This window comes from Microtus oregoni, unplaced genomic scaffold, assembly GCF_018167655.1.
Source record: "Microtus oregoni isolate MIOR12 unplaced genomic scaffold, Mior012 000042F_ref0000377, whole genome shotgun sequence".
NCBI lineage: Eukaryota > Metazoa > Chordata > Mammalia > Rodentia > Cricetidae > Microtus > Microtus oregoni.
The window spans coordinates 16,733,664-16,760,292 of NW_024543209.1; the positions used below are offsets into that span (position 1 = coordinate 16,733,664).

The 26,629-nt window shown below is 41.1% G+C and overlaps 1 protein-coding gene across 1 annotated transcript in view; it reads left to right on the forward strand.

The window, feature by feature from the left end:
• The window catches only part of Cdkal1 (CDK5 regulatory subunit associated protein 1 like 1), a 532,123-nt gene that overhangs the window by 134,802 nt on the left and 370,692 nt on the right, over positions 1-26,629 (forward strand). Inside the window, 2 exon segments of the mRNA XM_041633005.1 lie at positions 11,260-11,356; positions 19,187-19,235. Of these exon segments, the coding sequence (XP_041488939.1) occupies positions 11,260-11,356; positions 19,187-19,235 (146 nt within the window).

Here is a 26,629-nt window from a genome sequence, read left to right on the forward strand (position 1 = left end):
CTGCTTCTTAAGGCAAGTGTTTCCTATTACAGTTGTTGATTTTTCATGCCAGTAGATGCCTCAGGCTTGAGCAGCTTTCATTTAACATGTGGGAAAGCTAAGACTCAGGAGAGATCTGCCTTCCTCTCAGTTTGCCACAGAGGCCGAATCTGAACTGACCTTTTGAGACTTAGTTTAGAACATCCTTCTGGAACTGTGTTGGCTCAGTTAGCAAAGACTGGAGACTAATAACTCACAGAGAAGAAAGCTATAGTCTGGCCCATAGTCTAGGATGGTAACTGGGCTCCCAACTGTGACAAGGAAGGTAGTCATAGTAAGGGCACTGGGCAGTATAGAGGAACTTAGAGAGGCCAGGGTCCCACCATATCTATCAAAGGCATGTCTCCATTGAGTTAAAGACCTGCTTACACTCTCCAGGCTGACAGCTTGATTAGTTGTGCCTCCCTGAGAACCATGGCTCCACCACTTGGGCCTGTGGGAGACAGGCTACATTCAAGCTATAAGTGTACCCTGCCCCTGAAAGCTTCAAGCTTAGTTTTCAGCAAAGGAGTAGTGACGGCGCCCAGACACACTTGCAGTAGACCGGGCACAGGAGTGTTCCAGCACTTTCCCTGCTCTTGATTTTCTTGTCTTCTCAGCAGTATAGCTTTGAATTCATTGCCACCAAAATGTAGAAAGCAAACCAGTTATTTAATGATGTCTGAAATCCCTTTAATCATAATTCTTAATTAGTTGGTTTGAAAAGATGCCCCTTTATTTTCTTCTGAGATGGTCAGAAGACCAAATACATTATTTTTCTCCCCTAAAGCGTTCATCAGGTTCTTCCAGTTAACTGTGACATCCTGTTTATATGCCATGGGTTACAAACCACTTTTATGTGGGTTCTGAGATACATAGGAAGATTCAAAGGCGTAGGAACAGCCACCACAGTTTTTGTTCTCTTCCTCTTTTTGCTGGGAAATTCCTGGTTGTTTATTTTTAATTAAAATATTGGTTTATTTTGAATGTTTGTATTGTTAAATAAAATATCTTAAAGTCACACAGAAATCTTTAGGTCAGCAAATGAAGTGGGCACCTCTGTAACTAGCACCCGAGAGCTGTAACATCACTTGTTACTTTGAAAAGGCTTTTGTGCTTTCCCCAGTTGTCTTAGTTGCTTTCCTGTTGCTGTGATAAGACCCTGTGACTAAGGCGAATTATAGAAGGAGGAGTTTGTTGGGGTTTGCAGTTTCAGAAGGTGAGCCCATGGCCATCATAGTGGAGTACGGCAGCAGACTGAGAGCTTATATCTCTATCCTCAAGTAGGAGGTAGTGTGTGTGTGTGTGTGTGTGTGTGTGTGTGTGTGTGTTTAAGGGGGCTGACTAGGAATGGTATGTGATTTGAAACTGCTTTCTTTGAAACTGTGTTCTTCCCTAATGACACACCTTCTCCAACAAAGCCATACTTCTTAATCCTTCCCAAAAAGTTACTTCAACTAGGTGCCAAGTGTTCAATATGAACCTCTGGGGCCATTCTCATTTAGATCACAGTGTGGTGGAAGTCACAGCTTGCTCCATCCACTAATGACCATAGTTTTGATGGATTAGGGATCAGTTTTGGGGATTCCTTATGATTTTTCTCCTGTTTGTCATTAGATAATAAAATAAAAATCTGATGATTTAAAAAACAAAACTGGTCTGTAGCCTACATTTCTCTTTCTAAGTTCCCCCATGTCTTCCTTTCCTTATAATTTATCTGCCAAAGATAAATTTTATCTTTGACTGTCAGCTTCCTATGGGCCAAGTTTTCTCTGAGGATGGGCCTTCTTGAAGGGGGAAGAGTTATTGATTTTTTTTAGGTGTGGTTTTCAATCCTCTTGCGGGTTTTATTAATGGGTGAGTCTCTTCTACCTCTCTTTGAGGAGGTAAAGCTCACAGGCCCATATGTAAGAACTTACACTGGTTATTTCGTGGTCTCAGCTTGTGAGGAATTCACGGGGGGCTGGCCACTGTGAGATTAGGGAAGCTCATGTCAGCCACAGAGGTCTGCTTTCTCAGTTCCCCTCACCTGGGTTATGGCTTTTCTTCTTTCGTGTCATATTTTTAAAAGTTTCACCTAAACAGGCCTATTCTTTGGGCTGTTCCTAGTCCACCATTTCTATCAGAGCCACAGGTTTGCAGTCACGTGCTTTTACCTTCTCTGTTGAGTTCTTGGAACACACTGAGCTATGAGCTTCTATTTCTTTGGTTATCTCAGCCTCGGAGGATTCAGATTGTAGTGTTCAGGTTTACCTTTTAAAATCATTTCAAAAGAGATTAAATTTATGCCCACTTATTTTTTAATGAGACTTTGATATAAACATAGTTTGCTTCAGTTTTAGCTTACTCCATCATAATAATTTTCATATGACCATTCTTAGTGGAATTCTATCATCTCATACAGACCTTGTTATTTTTGTTTTTATCTTCAAATTAAAACTTCTAAAAAATCATTTGTATTACAATACAGGTATAATTTTATTTATGAGTGAAATACAAATAATATGTAGGTTTTTGCTTTTTACTTTAGTGCTGAGATTAGTTAACATTAGCCCAATACAGTGTTGACTGTTTCTACTCTCCTCATTCATGTTTATGAAGATGTGAGAATGTATTTATATATATGCTTGAACACTGTAGGATATAGTAAATGGTTATTGTTGTTCTCAGAACAATCCACAGGATGAAATGGAGCTATTGTTTTAAATATAGATGTCAACTCACTCTAACATTAAAAAGTCATCCCAAGATTGGTATATGCCTGTGATCTCCACACATAGGTAGCTGAGGCAAGAGGCTTGCTCTGAGTTCAAGGCTAGCCTGTACTACATCGTGAATACTTAGTTTTTTAACATCTTATAGTAAGACCCTCACTCAGCCAGAAAACAAAACAAAATATTTTCTATAGGCAAATGAGTAATTATTATAAGATTATATAGCAAAATCTTTTTATCCTTATCTTTAGTATATATGTTTATAGCTTTGAGACATCAATGCACTTTATCTCAAGCCAATTTAGTTCTAACCAGTAGCATACGCTGGGTGGTACTGGTCTTATGCATGTTAGGCAAACATTCTACCACTGATGTTTTTTCCTAACCTGATGTGGGATTCCCCTCTGAATGCTGCGATTACCATTAATAAATAAGGAAAACTGCTTTGAGCCTATAGCAGGGCAAAACAGAACTAGGCAAAGAAAGCTAAACTAAATGCTTGGAGAAAGAAGGTGGAGTCAGGAGACTCCATGTAGCCTCCTTAGGGAAAAGACGCTTGCTGCTGATTAAAATCTTGCCAGTAGGCCATGAGCCTTGTGGTAAAATATTAAATAATAGAAATGGGTTGATTTAATATGTAAGAGCTTGCTAGGAATATGCTATAGTGATTGGTCAAGCAGTGATTTAATTAATACAGTTTCTGTGTGGTTATTTCGGGAGTCTGGGTGGCCGGAAAATGAACAAGAAGCCTCATGCAACAATAACACAATATATATAACCCTTTTAAAAATTTTATTTAATTGTTTGAGAATTTCATAAAATGTATTTTGATCATATTCACCCTCTTCTCCCAATCCCCCAGCTTGGTGTGGTTTTTAAATTTAGTAATCTAAAGGCTCTGCTTTGTGCTGTCCATATACTTTGGAGTGTGGGGCCACCCCCACATGCCTCACACTTTTTACTTAGTGATTAATCAGCGGGTGTTGGTTGATTAGCTCAGGGTTTCCCACTTGCTGCAGTGCTGTGTATCATTTTTCATGGATACATGTAGACATTTTATTGCACCTTTCCCTAGGGAGATAACAACAGTGAACCAAATGGAGGAACATTCTGATTATGTGCTTTTCCAAAGCTAATTGGCACGGCCCCAACTCCCCTTCTGTATGATTCTGCTGAGCTTTACTTTCCTCTGCATAATGGACGGTGGTAATAATGAGGAAACCTGGTTTCAGTTAGACATTACAGCATAATTTGGTTTGTTTAAGTCCTTGGTAAACGGTGAGTGCTGCTCTCCTGGTTGTTTTAGTTGATAATTTGAATTGATGCTGGTGTGAGTTCGTCCATGAGCTAGCACTGAAATAGAAAAACTGACAATTTAACCCCCAGAAGTGGATGCTGTTTTACCCATTTATGTGTCAAGAGAGCATTTTTGCACAGAGTAGTGTGGTATTTCTCTCTCTGAAACCACTGTGCTTGCTGGGTTTGGAAGTGAATACTGGCTCCCAGCTGTGGTCTGCTCCAGGTATATTGACCACTGCTATTTTAAGAGGATCTGTCCCCAGTTAAAAAGTTGCTCCTAATTACGTGGTGTTACAATGAATATCTCCTACTCTAAGGTCAAATTAGTTCTACCCAACTGCTGCATTATGTTTTTGATGTTAACCTCTGAGTGTAACTGTTGTTTTTAGAGAAGGAGAAATGGAACAAGAAGAGAGAGTTGCAGGTGCCTTAAATACTAAGAAAATTCCCTGCAGTATTGCAGTAACTTTTATGGATTTGGTTTTTGTTTATTTGATTTAAGGATTCATCATAAAATTCAGTTATAGATTAATGATACCGCATGTTTTATAATTGAATGTAATATGTATTTCATTTCATTGGATTGTCTGTATTTTTACATTTATTTATTATTGTGTTTGTATGCATGTTCATGTACATGCCTGCTTGTGTGTTTGTGCACGCACACATGTGGAGGTCAGAGAGGACAACTTTTGAGTCAGTTCTCGTCTTCGCCCTTTGCTGTGAGGCAGGGTCTCTCCTGTTTCTTGTCACTGTACTGTGCGCTCCTACTTAATGGCTTTCAAACTTTCCCGTCACGTCATTTCCTTCAGCTTCCTCTCTCTGTAGGCGTATTGGAATTATAGATACAACCACGGACTGTATCAAGTTTCTTACATGGATTCCAGGGCCCTGAACCCAGGTTTCAGGTTCATGAGGCAAGTGCTTTTACATACTGAGCCATCTGCTCAGCCCTCATGCCATCATCATTTTAAGAGTTGAAGCCAATTCAGTGAAGTTACACGGAATCAAGGCTTTTTATTCTTTAATGTGAAGAATTCATAGACTATATGTAGCTATGCCACCGTTTTCTGTGTTACTTTCAATCTGGGATTTATTTGGCCACATCCTCATAGTGTCAGAGTTTATTATATGCAGATAAACTCTAAGGAAATTACTGCATGAATGTAGCAGGTTTGAGTATTTTGATCATCTGCACAGAGTGCCTTCTCTGCTTGTTGTTATCACAGGCATTGGGTTCCTGTCTGCTGGATGTACTGCAGACTGCTCACCATCCTGTAACACTTTTTTATTCCCACAAAGCATAAGCTACACAATTATGTTTCAATTTTCTCAATTACAATAGCATTCCATATTGGGATGATGCAATTATATTCCAGTTACTTAGAAATTGATTATCTCCACACATCTCTTAACATATCTGTTTGGATCATTATTTTTGTTTTGTGAATCTTAGAGTAGCTTTTAATTTTACTTCAAGCTATTGGGAGCTCGTAGCTTAGCCGCTCAGATTGTAACAACTGTCTTGTAGGTTCACAGTGACATTCATGCCAAGTGTTTCTTCTCAACTGGTTCCAGGATAGGGAAGGCATTGTGGTTACCAAGCTGCACCAAAATCATTATTCCATTGTGGTTTTCTCCTATTTGCTTAATGTGTTTCTGTATTTCATGTGGCTGTATACCTGTCCATCAACTCATATGAGTCCCCTCATGAAACTTCTGAAGAAAAGAGTCTTCCCCGTAGAGTGTAGAGGTGTGCTTGCTTTATACAGAAACATATTGCATGGCTCTCTTTCTGTTGCTGTCATGATGAAGAGTCTACATTTAAAAGTGCAAAACCTAGCTGTATCGAGTGAGTTTTTTTTTAATGGACAGAAATTTTTGGTAAATTGCACATCTCTATGAATATGTATATATTAATACCAATACATTTAGAACCTGTATGAGAAATAAGAGAAATAAACACAGAGAGTCCACTTGTAGAGAAAGAGCTGTGTTTTCCGGCACACACCCGTGAGTTTAGTGTTCTCAAGCAGATCATTAGTCTGTTCACTAAACTTGGGTGAGTAGAACAGTCAGATACTGAATTGATGTTCCACCTGGAAGGTGTTTGGTCCTACAGCTTGGTACATGCCCCTGTGTTCTAGAGTAGAAAAGCTTTCTCAGTGTTTGTGATTGTGTTCTGAAATGAAGGTCTTAGGAGGCAGGCGATCTCAACTGAAGTAATTGTATCTTTTTGAAGTTTAGTTTTCTTATCTGTGAAATAAAGGAGCGATACTCTGTCATCATTAGGTATCTTCGTGCTGCTGTGCATTTTAAGATTCTATGCAAACTATTTCTTATGTTTGATATTCAGAAGAGGAGGTAGCTACTTTATTTTTATTTTCTGTGTCACTCAAGTTAATGGTCTATGCAGGTGCATGCCACTAGTCTTATTTAGAGATATGTTTCAAGAATATATGAACTAGTATATTAAATTAACTTTATATTCATTAAATTTTTAATTAGCATTCCAGTGCCACCTGAAAGGAAGACATGGTAATTCATACTATTTTAAACTTTATTAAGTTATTATTCTTAGCAGCATTCATATTTTGAAGGATAAAAGCTTTTAAAAATATCTCTTAGGTACATATCAAAGGAAAAATAATTTCACATTGTATTATTGTGAGCAAAGCTTATTAAAGCAGAAGAACAGACTGTAGAAGGTAATGTTTAGGACAGGAGCATAGGATTTTGTTTCATCTGTTATTTTGGTCACATGTAAAGTGTAGCATCAACATTCCTTGGCTGGACCGAGGTTTGGTTCAGATTGTTCTTCTAGTCTGCCTGCTGCTTTGAAGCCAAATTCAAGAATAGCTTGGAGCAATTCTTAATAAGTTACTAGGTCAGGCTTTTCTGAGCCTTCACTCCTAATCTGGTGTTCTTCTTGCTCTTTTACGAAGCACCTGTTCTGTCTCAAGATGTGGCCACCACTGCCTTCCTACTCTATTTTCTCTCCTTGTCCCTGCTCTGGCAACTGTCTGTATCTTTCTTTGCCTTTGTTTCCTTTTCTTCTCACATTTGCTAATAAAAGTTTCTCCAAGAAGCTTTTTCTTTCTGCACATTGCACGCCTCGTTATGTCACCTGCTCTTTTTTCTGCCACTCAGAGTTGTATGCTTGGTGCCAAGTTGCTCATGGTTTTTTACATATCATCTCTTACTGTCTCTTGCATTGCAGGCATGAGTCTTCCTTGTTTCTATATTCCCTTAAAATCTTTTCATTTTATGATGATAAAGGATTTCATAAAAATGAAATAGGCATTTTTTTCAGTTTTTTTTAAAAAAACTATTTTATGAGTCTGAGTGTTTCTCTTGCATGTATATATGTGCAACTGCAAACAAATACATTTTACAGAGAATGTAAAATTCTTTATCAAATGAAAATGTTTACCCATAAAGTGTAAGCAGCTGGCAGAGAAGGGTCCCTGGGATGTACTGTGAGTCAGCCAAGATTGTATCTTTAACAAAATTCTTTGAGCAAGTGGTTTTAGGATTCCAAGTGGAAAAAATTTATCAAAAGACTCAGGTTACTTAATCAGAACCTTTCAAAAAAGGCTCTTGAAATAATAATTTTATTGGTACTATAGCCAATCAAAATTCAGTGAGTTGTGGAGCTCAGTCCCAAGGAATGCATCTACAAAACACCCCCACATCTAAGGCTCAGGGAACATTGTAGAAGAGGGGGTGGAAAGATTGTAAGAGCCAGAGAACCAGGAAGTTTGCTGTGAAGTTATGTCTCCTAGTAACATCAGAAGCTATACCCATCAATACTTTCCTCATGACCATCTAAAGATGAATTGAAAGATGATACTAATGGACATGCCTGAGTCTTACACAAGAATACACGCAGGTGAATAAAGCTGGGAGTGGAAGGTGCGGCCTCCACAGGGAGGAGCACACCTGTTGTTGTCCACTGCCAAATGATCAGCCCCGAAAGCATTTGTACAAGTAACATTGTATGGATTCCACAGGTTGTAGTTAGGACTATATATGTATATTCAGATACATATACAATAGCATTTAATGAAAAAAGAGGTTATGAATTTAAGGAGAATTGGGTGGGGTATATGGGAGGATTTGGACAGAGAAAACAGAAAGAAGAAATATTGTAATTAAGTTAAAATCTCAAAAATACACAAAAATAGTAAGTTTATATTCACTTATTCATTTAACCCTTTTTAGACTTTGCAGAGGTTTTCAGTTGCCTTTTTGTCCCAAGGGCCTACCGCTACTAGCCTCGGTTGTTTGTTGGTCTGTTTTTTCTCCAATCCTGAACCTGTATCAGAAAAAGTTGTCAGAAGACCACAGCAGATATATCTGGGTATGGAGATGAGTCATTTCTGACATGTAGTCTAAAGTCATGTCCAGAGACTGGGCTGCAAGTACCTGAGCTTTCGCAGTTACTAGGTAGCAAGGGGCTCAGTTTGGTTCATAAAATATGGCACCCAAGAATGCAGTAGTTAGAACAACAGCAACTTTTAAATTAATGTTCTTGTAAAAGAGTTGAAGACGTGCACATTTAATTTTAAAATGAGCAAAGCCTCTCCTAAATCTGGGAGGCTTAGACCCTTGAGTTGGTCCACTGCTCTTAATAGCATAAAATCAGTGTTGCTGAAAGCACCGAATGAATGAGTGATGTTCACACACAGATATGCCCATTTACTCTTCAGTAATGAAATGCTTCGTAAAAAGCAGATATGCATTTGAACCAGCGTTTCTACTTAGAACTTATTTATGCTCGTCAGCTTTTTATTGATGGGAAAAAACTACTACAGGACATCAGTTTATTGGAAGAAAATTTATTTTGGTTCAGGCTGCCAATGGTCTGTGGGCAGCAGCACAGAACATCATGTTGGAGTAAAACTGCTCCCGTCTTGGCAGCCAGAAAACGGGAGAGAGGAAACTGGAAGCAATGGAGGTGAGGTCCCGGGACAAGGCACTCTTCTCAAGGATGGACTTTCAAGGGCAGATTTCCTCCACTTCGTCCTGCTTCCTAGACTTCTGTTACTTCCACATAGCCAATCTAATTATAAAGTCGTTAATGGATTAACCCATTGATGAGGTTAGGTTCATGAACTGATCTTTCTCATAGAATTTCAAACTCCAGATCTTGTTGCCTAGGGGAGCAAGGTTTTAACTCATCATCACCCTTTGGGGGGCATTTCAGATCCAAATTGAAATATTATTCTATGGAATGTAGATTTCACATCAAGATTTATATATTTTGGAAATACTTTTTCAAATATTCCAGATTGTACATAAATAAAATATGTGTACAATATATGCATTATGTATATCTGCAGATGTATACATCACCCAATCATGCTGCTGTTTGAAGGATGACAACAAACACAAGAAACCAGTGACTGTCAGTTGTCTAGGAAGAAGTGAGCAGGGAGTTCGGAAATTTCCAGAATATGAAATATTTTATCTTCTATTAGTCTCTTTTGTTGGAATTATTTTGAAGTATACTTTATTTTTATATTACCCAAAGTCTAAGAAAGAATATGTGAAGTTTTACATACATTTTAATTAATATTTTAAACGCGCAATTTGTTTGACGGCTTAGCCTGTCTATCTGGTGTAGCTAGAAGTAGTCTCTGGCCTGCTGTTTCCCTGGACTGGTTTTTCTCCGTCCTTCCCCACCCCCTTCTCGAAGCCACATATGAAATAACTATTCTGAGGCTTTTATTAATTACATATTGTTTGATCTGTTAGCTCAGGCTTCTTATTAACTAACTTTTACATCTTGAATCAGCCCATTTCTATTATTTTATATTTTGTCATGAGGTTCGTGCTTTGTTACCTCACATCTTACTCCTTGGTGGCTGCTGTCCTTTGTCTGACCCCGCCGTTTTTCACCCTGCACTCAGTTTTGTTTTCCTGCCTAGCTATATTCTACCCTGCCATTGGCCAAAGCAGTTTCTTTATTAACCAATGCTAATATAACATATTCACAGCATCAAGAGGGAAATCCAACATCAATCTGGAAAAGACATTTTTGCGAATGGTTCATATGAGCATTGCAGATTCTAAATGATTGCTTTATTTGGTAATATGATGATAATGGAAGACATTAGTAGACACATGCATTAGTGGTATGAGAAATAGGCATACAGTACGTAAGTTTAATGATGCACGTTTTCTTTTTTTTTTAAATTTATTTATTTATTAAGGATTTCTGCCTCCTCCCTGCCACTGCCTCCCATTTCCCTCCCCCTCCCCTGATCAAGTCCCCCTCCCTCATCAGCTAGAAGAGCAATCAGGGTTCCCTGACCTGTGGGAAGTCCAAGGACCACCCACCTCCATCCAGGTCTAGTAAGGTGAGCATCCAAACTGCCTAGGCTCCCCCAAAGCCAGTACGTGCAGTAGGATCAAAAACCCATTGCCATTGTTATTGAGTTCTCAGTAGTCCTCATTGTCCGCTATGTTCAGCTAGTCCGGATTTATCCCATGCTTTTTCAGATCCAGGCCAGCTCGCCTTGGCGAGTTCCCGATAGAACATCCCCATTGTCTCAGTGTGTGGGTGCACCCCTCGCGGTCCTGAGTTCCTGGCTCGTGCTCCCTCTCCTTCTGCTCCTGATTTGGACCTTGAGATTTCTGTCCGGTGCTCCAATGTGGGTCTCTGTCTCCTTTCATCGCCTGATGAAGGTTAATATTCAGGAGGATGCCTATATGTTTGTCTTTGGATTCACCTTCTTATTTAGCTTCTCTAGGATCGCGAATTATAAGCTCAATGTCCTTTATTTATGGCTAGAAACCAAATATGAGTGAGTACATCCCATGTTCCTCTTTTTGGGTCTGGCTTACCTCACTCAGGATAGTGTTTTCTATTTCCATCCATTTGTATGCAAAATTCAAGAAGTCCTTGTTTTTTACTGCTGAGTAATACTCTAATATGTATATATTCCATACTTTCTTCATCCATTCTTCCATTGAAGGGCATCTAGGTTGTTTCCAGGTTCTGGCTATTACAAACAATGCTGCTATGAACATAGTTGAGCATATACTTTTGTTGTATGATAGGGCCTCTCTTGGGATGCACGTTTTCTTTAGTCCATTGCCAGAAAACCCTGGTTCATGTTAGATGGTCTTGGTAATTAGAGAACGTAGGTGCACTAGTGTCAGTTTCTAAGGCTGTGTCAGTGAGCAATAGAATTCATAAAGATTCTCTTCACTATTACAGAAAAGCTCAAGAGGAGAATAAGAAAATTGTCCTAGCTGGCTGTGTTCCCCAAGCCCAACCTCGTCAGGACTACCTCAAAGGACTGAGTATCATTGGGGTAAGTGTGGACCTGATGGGTAAATAGAGCATGATGTCATCAACTCATTCTAGTACTTACGACTCTTTTAACCACACTAACTTTGTCCTGTATGTGTGACTTTTCGCCTCAACACACAGGCGCGGGTGCGCACGCACACATACACGCACAGTACACCCTATGTTGTAGGTTTTCTCACTGAGAAACTACCACAATAAAAAAAAAAACACACTATGAGGTTTATGGCTTGTCTTCATCTTGGCCTTCATGAATGACCTGGTCTTCAACCCTGTTACTGCTCTCCAAATCAGCAAATTTCTCCTCTTCTTGAGCTTCCTGCTCATCCTCCCCAATACCTAATGTGTGTTTTTAGAAAGCTCTGTTGTGTTATCCTCGCCTCTGGGTGTTGGCTTCAGTGCAGCCCGTGTTGCACAGCTCTCTGCTGCTGCGTCCTCCTCCAGGGTCCCATCTCTGGCTGCTGTTGCCCACTGTGGACTTGTCCGTGTGTCTGTCTCAGCACAGAGTTAGCTTTTGAAATTGGTTGTACACTTAAGCGATTTTCTATTTTGTACAAAGCCCATGGCTCCAATAATTATTCATACCGGGATAGCATTTTTATCCCTTTAACAACTGTGTGTTTTTCTACTCTGCACATTTAAGTGTAACCATTAAATGTTTGTTTACTGATTTGACCAAAGTTTTTTCTTTTGTAGTTTTATTCTTTTGCTTAACTGTCGGACAATTTGTTCTGAGAAGTTCGGAGACTTGTCTGTTTGCCTTAGTTAACAAAATGACCGAGTGCAAAACTTCTTAAAGTGTGGGTTGTGACCCCATAGGCAAATGAATGGCGTAAGGACAGTCCTGAAAACTTTGGCAAGTGCGAAACATTTCTGAATGCCCACCAACTAAAAATAAGGTCAAGTCACTATGTAACTGATCCATAGTGTTCTGGCAGTGCTTGCCCATGTTGCATCATGTGACTTCACTCTAGCCTTGGTTCTGAACACATCTGTGCACTTTGTACTGAGCATGCTGTCAGGCCCCACCGTGCCAGTGAAGACCTCTACCTGAACTGCCTCTGCTCAGGTTCCAGACTGAGTTCTGTGAACTACGGTGCTTTTATTCTACATACAGTACTTTCTCTGAACCTCAGAAAAGTAATGGCTGAATTACAGCAAACAAAGATGTTTGTCATTTTCCTACTATAACTCTTCAGCATCTATCAAATCAGTTTATCTTTGGATTATGTTGTTTTAGACAGGCAAACCTTTTTAGCTTATTAGTATTTGCTTTCATTTTAAATAAATGTTAAAATTATATGCTAATGAAATGTTTTAAAATTTCTGTATTTATTGTCAACAAATGTTTGATTTATATACTTACTTTATATCTTTATCCTCACATTCATCTAAAATGTTTCAGGCAGTCACAATAGAAAATGTTTAGGGAGCTTGCCTGAGAGTGTAGTTGGGTTCAGTCAGTATTTCTTTACCACGTGGTGGCATTTTTCCTCCCCGCCGTTCTGTTGAAGATCTGCTCAGGAAGCTCAGCAATGATCATGAAAATAAGGCTTGCCTTTAATCCCAGCACTCGGGAGGCAGAGGCAGGCGGATCTCTGTGAGTTCGAGACCAGCCTGGTCTACAAGAGCTAGTTCCAGGACAGGCTCCAAAACCACAGAAAAACCCCGTCTCGAAAGCTCAGTGGTCAAGAGCATTGCCTGCTCTTCCAAAGGTCCTGAGTTCAATTCCCAGCAACCACATGGTGGCTCACAACCATCTGTAATGGGGTCTGGTGCCCTCTTCTGGCCAGCAGGCATCATACACACAGACAGAATATTGTATACATAATAAATAAATAAATATTAAAAAAAAAAGAAAATAAGGCTTTATTTTGTCTAAGGGCAAGTGAGGTGGCTCAGCAGATAAGGGTGCTTGCTGTCAATACTAATGTAAATGTGGTGACTTTTCAATACTAACACACAACCAGAAACCAAGGAATTACTTAAGTAATGTTATCTTTACCATTTTACCCATTGGCTTGCTGATCAGGCTGTTTAGGGAAAAGATACCCTAGATTCATGCCAGATCCCGACTTCTGACAGTTGAGTGCCCTTCACCTGGTCTCTTGGGGACACAGGTATATGGACTTCTTTTCTAGTCCAACTGAAAAGTTGTCTTTGAGGTGTTCATTGGCTTTTAACAGCTGAGCTGCAAAGTGGATGGCTGACTTCCAATTGCTTAAGCCTGCATGTTCCATATGACTATTATACTTCAGTTGAGCATTTAGTGTTTCAGCTGAGTACATAGTGACCACAGGTGGTTGGTACCTGACACAGTGGACCGGACAGCTGTGAGGATCTCTGTCGCTGCAGAAACTCTACCCTCCACAGTCGGGAGATGTGAGGACAGCATTTTTCATTTGCTTTAGGTGCCAGCATGTTGGTGTGTTTCCTCTCTCCATGTTTAGTTCTGAATTCCAAGTCTTTTCTTAGAGCAGGGTAAAATATTTTTATGGGCTCTTTGAAAGCCCCTCATCAGAGTGAGTCATTAACGTTATTTATGAATTGTTGCTCACTGACTCCTTTCCTCTTTGTTGAGAACATATAGAGTCGTAAGGGAACATGCTTCATAGTGTCCCACTCCCACCCTGTATATTTATAATCGAGCGCCCGAAGAGTACAAGATATTGCTTTACTTACTTTATTTGAATTATATGCTGTTGAATAAGCTTTTGTGTATCCGGGGCTGCAATTTACTGTGCTGAGAATAGCTTTCCTCCTCTCCAAAGGAAATGCAATCTATTGTGCACTCTTCAAGGGAACTTTGGGTCTGTGTTTGTCCGTGGTGTTTTCTGTCTCCTCCTCCCACCTGCACTGTTTTGGCCTAACTTCTCCCTTTCCTCTCTTATGGCTGTTACTGTGATCTCTCCTTTTCTCTACCTTTTCTCCATTTTATTCTCCCCACTGTCCTCATCACTGAAAATAGACTTAATAATTTCTCCAGATTTCATTATGAGCTTTTTCTCTGTTCCTTTGTATTTAAGGAAAAATAATCATATTTAAATTCTGTTTAATATACACACTCTTTCCTGGTCCCTTGGCCCTCATGGATGCAAAGCCCTCTGATGTCTGCAGTCACATTGAATTCTGAGGTCCTCACTGTCTGTTAATCTGTGCGCTTTCCTAAGCTATTGGCTTTTTTCTTTAGTGACCTTCACAGCAGAACATTTGACTAACTTCATCTTTTTTGTTTATAGACATAATGGCTTTTTTGAAATAAAATTCATGCACCACACAGCACATCCAATCACAGCACGCAGTCCTGCGGTTTATTCAAATGTGTGACCATTATTGCAAACACTGTCAGAACACCTTTCCCTCATGGAAGAATCACAGGGTTTCTTAGTGCACCTTCTTATTTCCCCTTCGTGTCACTATAGGCAGTCACTAACTTGATCCCCCTGTGAAGCTTTCCGTCATGGACTTTTCATCTAATGGGGTTGCACAGTATAAGGACAGCCCTGATTTCTCATGGTGTGGAATGATGTAGCATGTCTCATTGCGCCTATCCCTTTGTGACTTAATGTTTCATCATCTGTTGGTGGAAATTTGACTTCACACCCTTTGGCCATTGTCACAGGTTTTTGTGTGTATAGGTTTTCAGTTCTGTTGAGTTGATTTCGGACTTCTGGATTATATAATAACCGTGTTTAGCAGTTTGAGGAAATGTCAGACTGTATTCCCAGCAGCAGCTGCAGCCTTCAGCAGCAGGTGTGTCTGCGAGTGTCACAGCCATCAAACCGGCCCCAGATGCTGGGACCCTCAGCCCCATGGGGACTAGTGTTACAGCTCTCTGGTGGCTAATGATAATACTCTCAGGCCTAGGTCGCTTGAGACCCTTTGCTTTAAGGCTTGGCAACTGTTTGGAGCTTGCTTACTGGTGGAGGCCGGAGCTCTTTTGCTCTCACCAGCTCTGTCTGCCTTCAGTCTCAGCTCACTTCTCTTTCCTGACCTACCTCTCCTTTGTCATCCTTCATTCTCACTCTCTCCTCTATTCGCTCAGGTTTTTACCTTGGCCACTTTCTGGAATTCTTCAGCTCTCCTCCCATTGCTGTTTCTCCTGCTGCCACCAGGGTGGTGACCACCACCACTGCCTTTGTCCCATTGCTGCTTTGGTGCTGCTTCAGCTGGCTTCTTGCTTCTTTACCACTTGCTCTACTGATGAGAAAGATAAAAGTAGGCCAAGGACATGATGGGAGAGACATTTAATTACGGCTAATTATCTGAGACCAGCACTAATGGGAGTCTCCTGGCCACCGTGTAGGGTACTGCTGAAAGCAAGGGTGGCTGCACAGTCTTGGCACAGCCATTCTCACAATTAAGGGCTGTGTGTGTACCAATCAAAGACCTGCTGGGCTAGCCGGGGAAATGCTAGGTCAAAATGCTTGCTAGATTTTGATTTTGTGATAAGAAGTTTGGTGTGAGTTGGTTGAAATAGTCATGTCTGGGACTTTGCCTCTTCTGTAGCTGGAGTTGTGCTTTGGTAGCAAGCACGTGTGGTTGCTGTGTACTTCTTCAAGGCCTCTGTGAAGTGTTCTGAATAGTTGACAGTCCAACTGGTTGCTTGGCTCAAGGTAACCAGGGTACCAGGGAAGGTTCTCAATTGTCAATTAGTGTCTTGACCTCCACTGCCTTATCTTAAAGGAAAAACAGACATTGGGCGGGTACTTTAATAAATGCCTAAAATCTTTAACATTAATTTAAAAGTAGCTAATAATAATTTGACAATGCTTAATTCTTGCTTCAGTGTCCCAGAGAGTGGATCCTTCTAATATGCCTCAAAAGCACCATTTATTGCAAGGTTCTCATGGGCCTACGGCTCTGTTTTCCTTATGAAGTTCATAGTTTAGCTTCTCATCTCTGTAACTGATGACCGCCACATTACACTGCTCCCCTGCTTTCTTATTCCATTTGTGTGCTTAAGGACCAATGTTGCACTCTGCCCGAAACTTTCTATTTCTAAGCATGTAGGAAAACTTTATTCTTGTTCTGACTCTGTCACCAATTTATTTCATATTTTTTCTCATTTTATTTGCTATCTGCTGCTCTCAAATGATACCTTGGTTATTCATCCGTGTACAGTACCCAATTTGGCCTAGTCCTCTGCTTACGTATGTCCAAATCCCAGGAGATTTGAGTCACTGTGTGTGTTGTGACTTGCACTTCCTCCTGTGTCAGACTCCAGTGGGAATCACCTGCATGCTGTTTCAGCACAGTGTTTCTATAAGCAGATGCCGGCCCTCACTTCTCTTCACAGGTACTGAGTAGCTGAACCCACACGAATTCAAACCTCTGTTTTTCCTTCTCTCCACCCTTCCTCCCTCCTTTTCCCTGTATGCTTCGGTCTTCCAGGCTTCATCTGAGCCCCAGTGAATAGCCAGCTGTTTTCTTCCATCTCCTTCTGTTCCTAGTCACCAATCCCTCCACACAGTGTTTGTTCCACTGTGGTATTTGTTCGACACTCTGTGCATGCCCCCTGAGTGAGCGATGGAGAGAACAAACCTCTGGTCGGTCAGTTTGCCTTGAGAAAACCTAATCTGCTTGCAAAATCCCTGTCAGAAATTCTCTCTAATTTCAAAGGATTTTTATGCATCCCTCATCCCTTATTTTCTGCCCATCTCTGTTTTTATCATCTTATCTTACTCTTAGCAGGTGGCCTTGTACCAATTGATGAGTTTGTATCTCCCATGCTCTCTGTGGGAAGGCCCGCTCTGCTTCCCCTGCTTCCTCCTCACCTTCCCTCTGTGAGAGACTTTCCATTCCAGTCTGTTCTCCAGCTTCTCTTCTCTTTCCCCACCTCCCTCCCCGCCCCAACTCCTCCTGCTCTTTCTCCTCCTCCTTCCTGCTTTCTCTCAGATTTATGACTGTATCCCTGTTCTTCAAAAGAATGAATTTTATTGCAACATTTTCCCCACATCTATATAGCATACTTTGATCGTATAAATCCCGCTAGTACCCTCTTTCCTTAACTGTGTTCTGTTCTTCAATAGGCTTTGGTCTCTAAAAAATCTTTATTTTAGCTTTTATGCTGTCAATTTTTTTTTAATTATTTGTTCCCCTTTTAGCATGCTTTTTTCTACCACATTCCTTCTCTTTGTATTTAAACTATTAAGAAATACTTTTACCTAGACCCAATTACATAAATTATTATTACTACATTACATTATCTCATTATCTTTTTTTTTTTTTTTTTTTTTTTTTGTGACCTACTACTACTTTTTCTGGGTTTCCCATTTCTTTGGATTTCCAAGGCATTTAGCATAGGTTGGATGTCTCTCACTTTTTCTCCAGCTTTTCATGCCAACACTTTGGAGGCAGTGGTAGGCAGAACTCTGTGAGTGTGAGGCTAGTCTTGTCTACAAGTTTAGACCAGCCAGAGTGATATAGTGAGATCCTTTCTGAGCATGGGGGCGGGTGGAGAGAGGGTTGATATGGGTTGATTTAGCCCCATTTTACTCTTCTGTTTTGCTTTGCTTTAACTTCCTGAGCCTGCCCTGTGTGTGTGTGTGTGTGTGTGTGTGAGAGAGAGAGAGAGAGAGAGAGAGAGAGAACAACAATACTTGAAGCAATTTTAGAAGATCAATATTAAGCTATTTTACTTGGTTCTCTGACCTCTGGGATCATGACTTTATTTATTTTACTGTCTTCATTTCATTCCAAACTCCTCGGTATCTCCTCAGTTTTCTTAGTGGCTTTTCCTGCCTTTGTTGACAAGACACCTTTGGAATATCACTCCAGTTTAGCACCTTTCTCTGCGCTCTGTGGCACTCGGGGAATTCTTCCCTAGTCACTTGTGTGTCGAAAACGACCTTTACTATTGACCTTTGGTACTGCAGGTCTGAATAAGCTACTTAGCACTAGGTACAAATTCACTGAAAGAATTTTTAAAATCAATATTAAAGCACAAGATTTCCCATGTATCTCCTTAATATTAGCACATTCTATTGTGTAACCCTCCATTTTATACCCTGTAACTTTCAGCTTTGTAGAAAGAACATATTTTAATTAAAATTAAGTGTACGTCTTAGCCTGTGTTGAGTTTAAGTGGATAGCTGTGGCCTGACTTTTTCTTGGGAGACAAGAGCAAATGTCTACTCAACTAGTTAAGACCCTGACAATAGATCAAACATGCAATTCAACCCAATTGTAGCTTTAGTGTGCTAGTGAGTTTATTATTTTATTTATTTATAAAGCAGGGTGCTTCCTCACTGCAAATCCCACCCCAGTGTGGGGAACAGCTCTAAAGCCACAACTTAACAGGCCTTTCCCTTCTTCCCAGCAACTGTTTACTGCATGAGCTCTCTATTCTTCTTCCTTTTCCTGGGTAATGTTTCCGCTCCCAGTAATGGTGATGCAACAGCAGAACTCTGTTCTGGCTCACTGTGCCATAGTGCGTGATGTCTTCACTTACCTTTGGAAGACACCCTTTACTGTTTCACAGGACAGTCAAATATTTTTGGTTGTCGTCCTTCCTTCTTCCCTCCTCTCCTCTCCTCTCCCCTCCCCTCCCCTCCCCTCCCTTCCCTTCCCTTCCTCTCTCATTCTTTCATCTATGTGTATTTTCATATATGTGTATAAAATCAAGTAATTCAAATACAACCTCCATCTCTCTAATCCATCTGTTGTGTGACACACACACATACACACACACACACACACACACACACACACACACACACAATGGTAAGTCAGTCAAGTGAAATGGCACCAGCATTCTTAGGAAATGTTCCTTGACTCCAGCAGGCCCGTGACTGCACTTCCTCTCTGACTTCGTGTCCGTCTCCCTTTCCAGGTTCAGCAGATTGATCGTGTGGTAGAAGTTGTGGAGGAAACAATTAAAGGTAATGGCGGAGCATAAGATGAGCAGATGCATCTTCTGAACTAAAATTTTGTTATACCATTCGGCTAACACTTATTAATCATTTTTATAAAAGATATTGTTATAGGATAAAATCATACGTTTTGTCCTTGAACTCACACATAGTCTAGAAGGTATAGTTCTTAAGTTTTTATTTAAAATTTTCTATAAGACACTGGAAAGAAATGAGCAGGGAAGTCATGTAAAGACACAGAGGGTTTGCAGAGTAAAATAATCTTTAAAAGCCATATACTGTGTGATGTCAACTATATGGCATTCTGGAAGAGGGCAGCTATAGAAGCAATCCAGGTAACCTAAAGGTATAGGGAACTGTTGAGGAAACAGAATCCAGAAGTGTTTTGGGGCAGTGATACTCTTGATGATATTGTGACACTGAACACCTGTCAGGATGCACTTGCTCAAAACATTAAACTTCTGCTGTCAACTGTGATTGCTAGTGACCTGCCAACATCTGCTCCATCCTTAACAAACCTACCCCCGAGGTCCTCTGGTGCAGATTGTTGGCAGTGGATTATAGAAACTCTTGCTCCTGCGCAGCCTCTGTGAACTTGAAGCTTCTCAGAAAAATAAAATGAATTTTAAAAATGAGTGGCATTCAATAGTGAGCTTCGCTGGAGGTGTGTAGAGTTATGTCAGGAAACAAGGGCCTTTCTCTCCCAGGTAAGTTTGATGAGTTTGGCTCAGTGTAGGTTCACTGGAGAGGCTGTGTTGAGTTTAGTTATGATGAGATGAGGTTTGTGAGACTCTTCCCTGGCCGTTTGGAGGATGGACAGGGGTGACTTTAGTGCTTGGGAGCTAAGGAGAGCTCTGGAGGCCGAGGCGTGGTCTGACAGGTTCATTTAGCAGGTGTTGGCACTGAACCCTGTGCAGCTTAAGTGGTTGGCTGAGTTTGCTTCGTAATATGTAAGAGATATTCGTCCTTTAGCTCCTGTTTCTACTGACCGCACTTCATTTAGAGAGCCCAGCCAGAGGAATAATGTGCTTCCCACCCTGTAGACATTTGTTGATTGCCTTTGAGCACATTATTTTTCTGATGCTTAATGTTCTCAGCGGCAGCTGGAGAGGATTTGAAGGTTTTTCCGTAGATTTTTCAGCTACTTTGCTTTTATCTTAATGTCCCAAACGGAATGATGTAGCCTCTGTTTGCCTCTCCAGAGCTGTTTTCCACATTCGTCTGTGTCCATTTAGGCTGGCATTTATGTGCTATATTACTTGAGATCCTTGCTCATTGGTACCCAGAGGAGCTCTTGTTTTCTCATGCTCAGGAGGACCTTCACTCTGTTGTCCATTAGAACGTTTGATCTCGGGGTCCTAGTAGGATCTAATGATATTTAGCTAACTGGGGGAGGTGACTCTCCACCGTCATACACCATCAGATATGCAGGCAGGTGCATTTACCCCACTGACTCATCTTCCTTAAGTTTTTTTTTTTTGTGTATGTGTATTTATATATATTTTGTTGTGGGAGAATATGAGTTATGAAACCAGAAATGGGACTGTGAGACCTGATCTTAAGGGAGGAAGGGAGGCAAGGAAGCGGGGGAGGGGGGACATGTGTTATGAATGCATAAAGGGATTTTGGTCAAAAGGATACTAACTAGTTTTGTGGAGAATAAGGGGATTGGAGAGGAGAGCAAATAAGAACAAATATGTATAAAAATGCCATAATGAATGTGTTACTTTGCGTTCTAACTCAAATGAATTAACCCAGAGAGTATAAAGAAATCCCACTCCCTGACCGTCACATAGCCCTACCTTTCTTACTTGTTTAAATATTGACTTAGCTACTGTCAGGCTGAGCTTACATGCTAACACTTGTAAAGCATAATGTCTGATTACATGGGAAGACGAGACTCTAAGTTTCATTACTAATCTTAGTGAAAGACTTCGTGAAATCTGCTACTGCAAGCCAGTTTCTGTTTGAATGTCATTGGTTAATGTCTCTGTGCTGATTGTTTATGCTATCTATGTAGTGTGCTCAGTTTTGTCACTTTCTAAGACCCATGTTCTGATTTCTACATCATATTGCTTTATATCATATGATGAGTACTGTAAAGTATCAGTCCCACAAAGAACTTTTATTGCATATAAACTTTATATTATTTTCTCTACTAGGACTCATTTTGTAAAATAAAGCGAGTTCTGACTCCATTACCAAAATATGTTCATTCAGCATGCACAGCGTCAACACACTTTTTATATACACCGCCTTCCAAGGACCGCGGGACAAATCAGCCAGCAAAACGCTTGCTGTGTGAGCCTGGGGGCCACCGCTTATTCCCCAGAGCCCACAGGGAAAAGCTGGCATGGTAGCATGTTTTTAGTAAACTCAGCCCAGGGAAGGTGGGTGGATATGGGAGGATTCCTAGGGCTCCCTGGCCGGTCCACCTCCCTGAATCTGCATTGTGTGTTTCAAGCCAGTGAAAAAGCCTGTCTCAAAAACAAGATGGGTGGTACCCGAGCAACACCAAACTGTGGCTGCCCTTTGGTCTGCACATCATGCACCCCTTTTATGTGTACCCGTACTCTCGTGTACCTGCATACATGATCATGCAGCACGCACATATGCACACACAAAGCTTTCTTTACGATGTGATTTTAACAACAACAACAACAACAACAACAACAACAACAACAACAACAAGGCTGCCTGACCATAACCTGGTTAGCTTGATGTTGGAGACTGGCCTTGTCATTCCTCACCAGGTTCCTGGTGTTGAGAGCAACTGTTATGTTTGGTTGTGATTTAGGGTCCTAAGACAGAAAAGCAGCCGGGGTTCTCCTAGCTTTTTACACACATGCTTATGTTTCATGATCCTGTGACAGTCTTGCCACCCATGCTCCTTTTTAATCCTTTAATTATTTAGATAACAAATCACTTACAAAATTGATTTTCATTGTCAGTTTTTTATACAAATGGCAGCTTATGTTCGCTTGTCGAGTTTGAAACTTCCCCTGCTTCATGAGCAGGTCTTGGTAGGACTACACTTTGTATTAATTACTGTAGCAGCTGTAATCAGCACCTTGTCTAGTTCTTTGTCGCTTATCTTTTCCTTAGACATTAATTCGTTTGTACTCTACAGGAAGCCTGCTTGCACTGATTATGCACTGGCCAGCGACAAGTCTGAAACCTTCCTCTCTCGTTCCAAAGCTCATGTTATTTCTGTTCTGTGGGGCTGCTTATAGTGAACAGAGGAGAGTGAGGAGGGGGACCTGTGGCTGTAATCACCACCTCCTGTTGTTATAGTGAACAGAAGAGAGTGAGGAGGGGACCTGTGGCTGTAATCACCACCTCCTGTTGTTATAGTGAACAGAAGAGAGTGAGGAGGGGGACCTGTGGCTGTAATCACCACCTCCTGTTGTTATAGTGAACAGAAGAGAGTGAGGAGGGGGACCTGTGGCTGTAATCACCACCTCCTGTTGTTATAGTGAACAGAAGAGAGTGAGGAGGGGGACCTGTGGCTGTAATCACCACCTCCTGTTGTTATAGTGAACAGAAGAGAGTGAGGAGTGGACCTGTGGCTGTAATCACCACCATCCTCCTGTTATAGTGAACAGAGGAGAGTGAGGAGGGGACCTGTGGCTGTAATCACCACCCCTTTCTCATTGTTTAACTTGCTGTTCACTTTTTCTGATTCTTGCCCAGTCTTAATATGAGGGGAGGGCCCTAGTCTTACTGCAACTTGCTATGCCATGATTGCCATATCCATGGGAGGCCTGCCCTCTCCTAAACAAAAATGGAGGAGGAATGGATGGGGGCTTGCTGAAGGGAGGTGAGGGAGAGGGAACTGTGATTGGGTTGTGAAAAATTATTTTAAAAATACAAAATTTAATGTATATAATTTTGAATATTTTAATAATAAAATATATTCAAAAATTTACAAATATATTTGATTGACTTTGACTGGTTATAACTAGTGCCTGACAGCTTTCATTATTTGTGCTTTATAAATGTTTTTTAGGAGCATTTTCTTTTCGGAATGTCTTACTTTTCACCGTCGGTCTCCATTTTCCCCAGTGTTAGGGAGGGAATTTGGTTCCAGTCAGTGGGATTTGGTTGTAGTGGTAGACTTTTTACTTGATTGGTTTTAAGGAAAATTAGCAAGAAGTTGAAGTTCTAGCAGAGTGTACTGTGACATAGAAAATGTATCCTGCTTACCCAGCCCAGACGACTGGAATGACTCTAATGAGTGTCCCTCCTGAGACAAGTCTGTCACTGAGTCTGCAGCTAGTTGTGTTTTGGCTTGGGTGGTGACCAGCAAGGTGGCCATCCTCTGTCCCTGGCCGTCTCCTGGGGCTGGGAGTAGGACTGACTTTTTGTATGGATGCTAGGGATGCAGACTCAGGCTTCATACGTGTACAACACATCCTCTTATTTCCCGAGCTGTCTCCACACTCTGTCTTAAAAGGGAAATTTGTCTCAAGGTTCCCAAAGTTGCGCAATTATTATACCCCTGTTGTTTTCTAGCAGCGAGCTCTGCTTCCATGGCTGGTTGTGGTAACTTTAAAATGGTAGCTGTGAGCATGAGAAACAGTAATGTTTTATATTGTGACATGGATGCTTTCTACCCTGACCACATTCCTAAAGAACGCTGGCTGTCGGTCCCCTTGCAGCCATTCACTGTCAGTAGCTCCTCAGCTAGGGGTAGAGGCTCATGTGCCCTCTTCCATCCAAGCTGGAATGGTGATTGGATTGTTCCTACATAGGTCTTGTGTAGGCAGCCACGGCTCCTGGAAGTCCACCCTGCTGTGTCCGGAAGAGACTGTTTGCATTACTCCTTCCTGACCACTGCTCTTACAGTCGTTTGACCTTGTCTTGATGATTTCTGTGCTTTGGGAGGACAAGCTGTAATACAGATGTCTCATTTATGACTACACACTCCACTGACACTTGTTCTTTGCACTTAGGTCAGTTGTGAGTCTCTGTATCTTCCACCCCATTAAGATGTTTCTCTGATTGGCCTTGAAAGCTGTATTAATCTCTGGATATAGAAATATCTAACCAAAGTTCAGCTTGAAATTATGTCTAGAGGAAAAATAATAGGGATAGTTTCATCCTCAATGCCTATGAACTTCCCAGCCATAGTCCTTGGCCAGATATGCCAGGCATGAACTTTCTCTTCTGGAGGCATTAAATCCAATCAGAAAGTGGTTGGTTAGCCCCATGACATTTGTGCAACTTTTATACCAGTGGGCGCAAATTGCTAGGCCATCATTATTGTAAGCTGCAGTTTCACTGCTGGATAAGACTGTTGCTCTGTGAGAACACTGGCTGCTCTTCCAGAGGACCTCGGTTCAATTCCTAGCACCCACATGGCAGCTCACAACCACAACCATCGCTAACTCTAGTTCTAGAGGATTCAACACCCTCACACAGACATAGATGAAATAAAAATATAAAAAAATAAAATTAATTCATGAAACAGACAAATAAAACCAAAAACTTTTGCTGCCATTTATTCCCCTGCCTAGCACCTTCTGGTACCAGGAGAGCTAGTTATTGGGGTGAAAACCTCCATGTCAGTAGCAACTTCATTTCTCCAAATCCTACAACCAGAGTTTGTGGAGTCGTCAGCAGTCAGGTCTTACCACCACGTTCTGGTGGGTATCTAAGAGTTTTACAGTCCTCATGTTTTGTTAAAGTCTAGAAACTAGTGTGCTGAGAGACTCCAGTGCTTCTGGGGCTCTCTTCCTCAGCGTTGGCTTATGAGACTCCAGTGCTTCTGGGGCTCTCTTCTCCAGCGTTGGCTTATGCTTTCAGTTCCTTCATTCAGCTCATAAAGGAAAAGGTATTTCTAACAAATGTATGTGTTTGTCTGTGTTTGGGTATGCGCATCGTTCCCAGGAGTCAGAGGCTGTGGATCCACTTGGAGCTGGAATTGTAAGCAGCTGTGGCCCGCCTGATGTAGGTTCTGGGAACTGGATTCAGATTCTCTTCCAGGATTGTATGCGCCCTTAACTGCTGAGCCATCTGCAGCCCCATCTTACTATTTCGAGTGCTGTTACTCCAGTTACCATTAAGTTCTTTCTACTTGAAGAACACACTGTTTTGTCCTAGTGACTGAAGGGAGCTTGAGTTGTCAAGGCAGTTTTAATGTTAAATATTCTTTCCCAGCCTCAGTTTGTGAAAAGACTTCTCCTTCTGTTGAAATCATTTTACTTTTCATCACTCACGGTGAAAATATTTCAAGGGTAGGTCATTGTTGTGGATATCTGAGAGTGCCCTTCCCCTCAGAAGTGTTGCTTATGGGGAATTTTATTGAATTGTGTAGAGAAAAGCTTTGACTATTCTCTGCCCTCTGCCCCCATGTCATTTTGGGTTGCTTTCCTAGGAACTGTTCCAGGATGTTGACCCGAGCCTTAGGGTTCAGACCTGACTTCTCAGTGTGTGTCTAGTAGCTCTACATTTGGGCCAAGTCAGGAGTCAGCAAAAACCAAGAAATCGTGGCAGGGTTCCTCATTGTTGGTAGTAGGCTGTTGGTCACATAGCAAGGAAACAATGGCCTGGCCTCTAAAATTAGGTGGATTGAATGAAGTTTTGAAGGAAAGTCTTAGCTGTTGGCTCTTTTACAGAGCCTTTAGAAACAAAGAAGTCAAAGACCAAAATATACAAAAGGGGTCTCAGTTGCCAGACTGTTGATGTTTTTCTAGTATGTAATGACTCTTCAATCTCATGTGAGAGACTGAGGAGGGAAGAGGTCGCTGTGTAGTGTCACAAGGTAGTAACTGATAGATACACGTTTTGAGGGTCCTCATGTTTATAACATTCTTTTACCTTGTGTATGGGATTGTGAATGACCTTGCTGACTGGCTCCCTAATCAGAGACCTGGGTGACTTTCCTCCTCCTATAAAGGACTTGAGACCTGTGGGGTTTAGTCAGATTTTGCTCTTGATCCACAGACAACACTGCATATTGATGCAGCTTGTATAGCGACTAACGCACAATTGTGTAGGATGGCTTGGTTCTTCTTGACCCAAGTGTAGTGTTATCAATTTGAAATTATTGTGTAGCAGTGAATCATAAGCAGCTACCTTTTGGTTTCAAAATTTACTACTGTGTAATAATAAAATCATTTAGTGAAAAATTTCAATGAACTAGCTCCAGTGTAACCAGCGTGGAATCAGGGCTTTGAAGTTGGTTTATAAATAGCTGTTGGAAACTTTGGGGATTATGATTAAATTTAGATTTTAGTGTGAGTTTTAAGTAATATTTAAAAATATTAGCATAGAGAAGTATTTTTTTAAAGATGGCTAATAATCTATTGAGCTATATGTGATGGTTATGTAGTGAGATGAAGTGGGATTGTATTTAAAGTGGAAAGGAGCCGGGCGGTGGTGGCGCACGCCTTTAATCC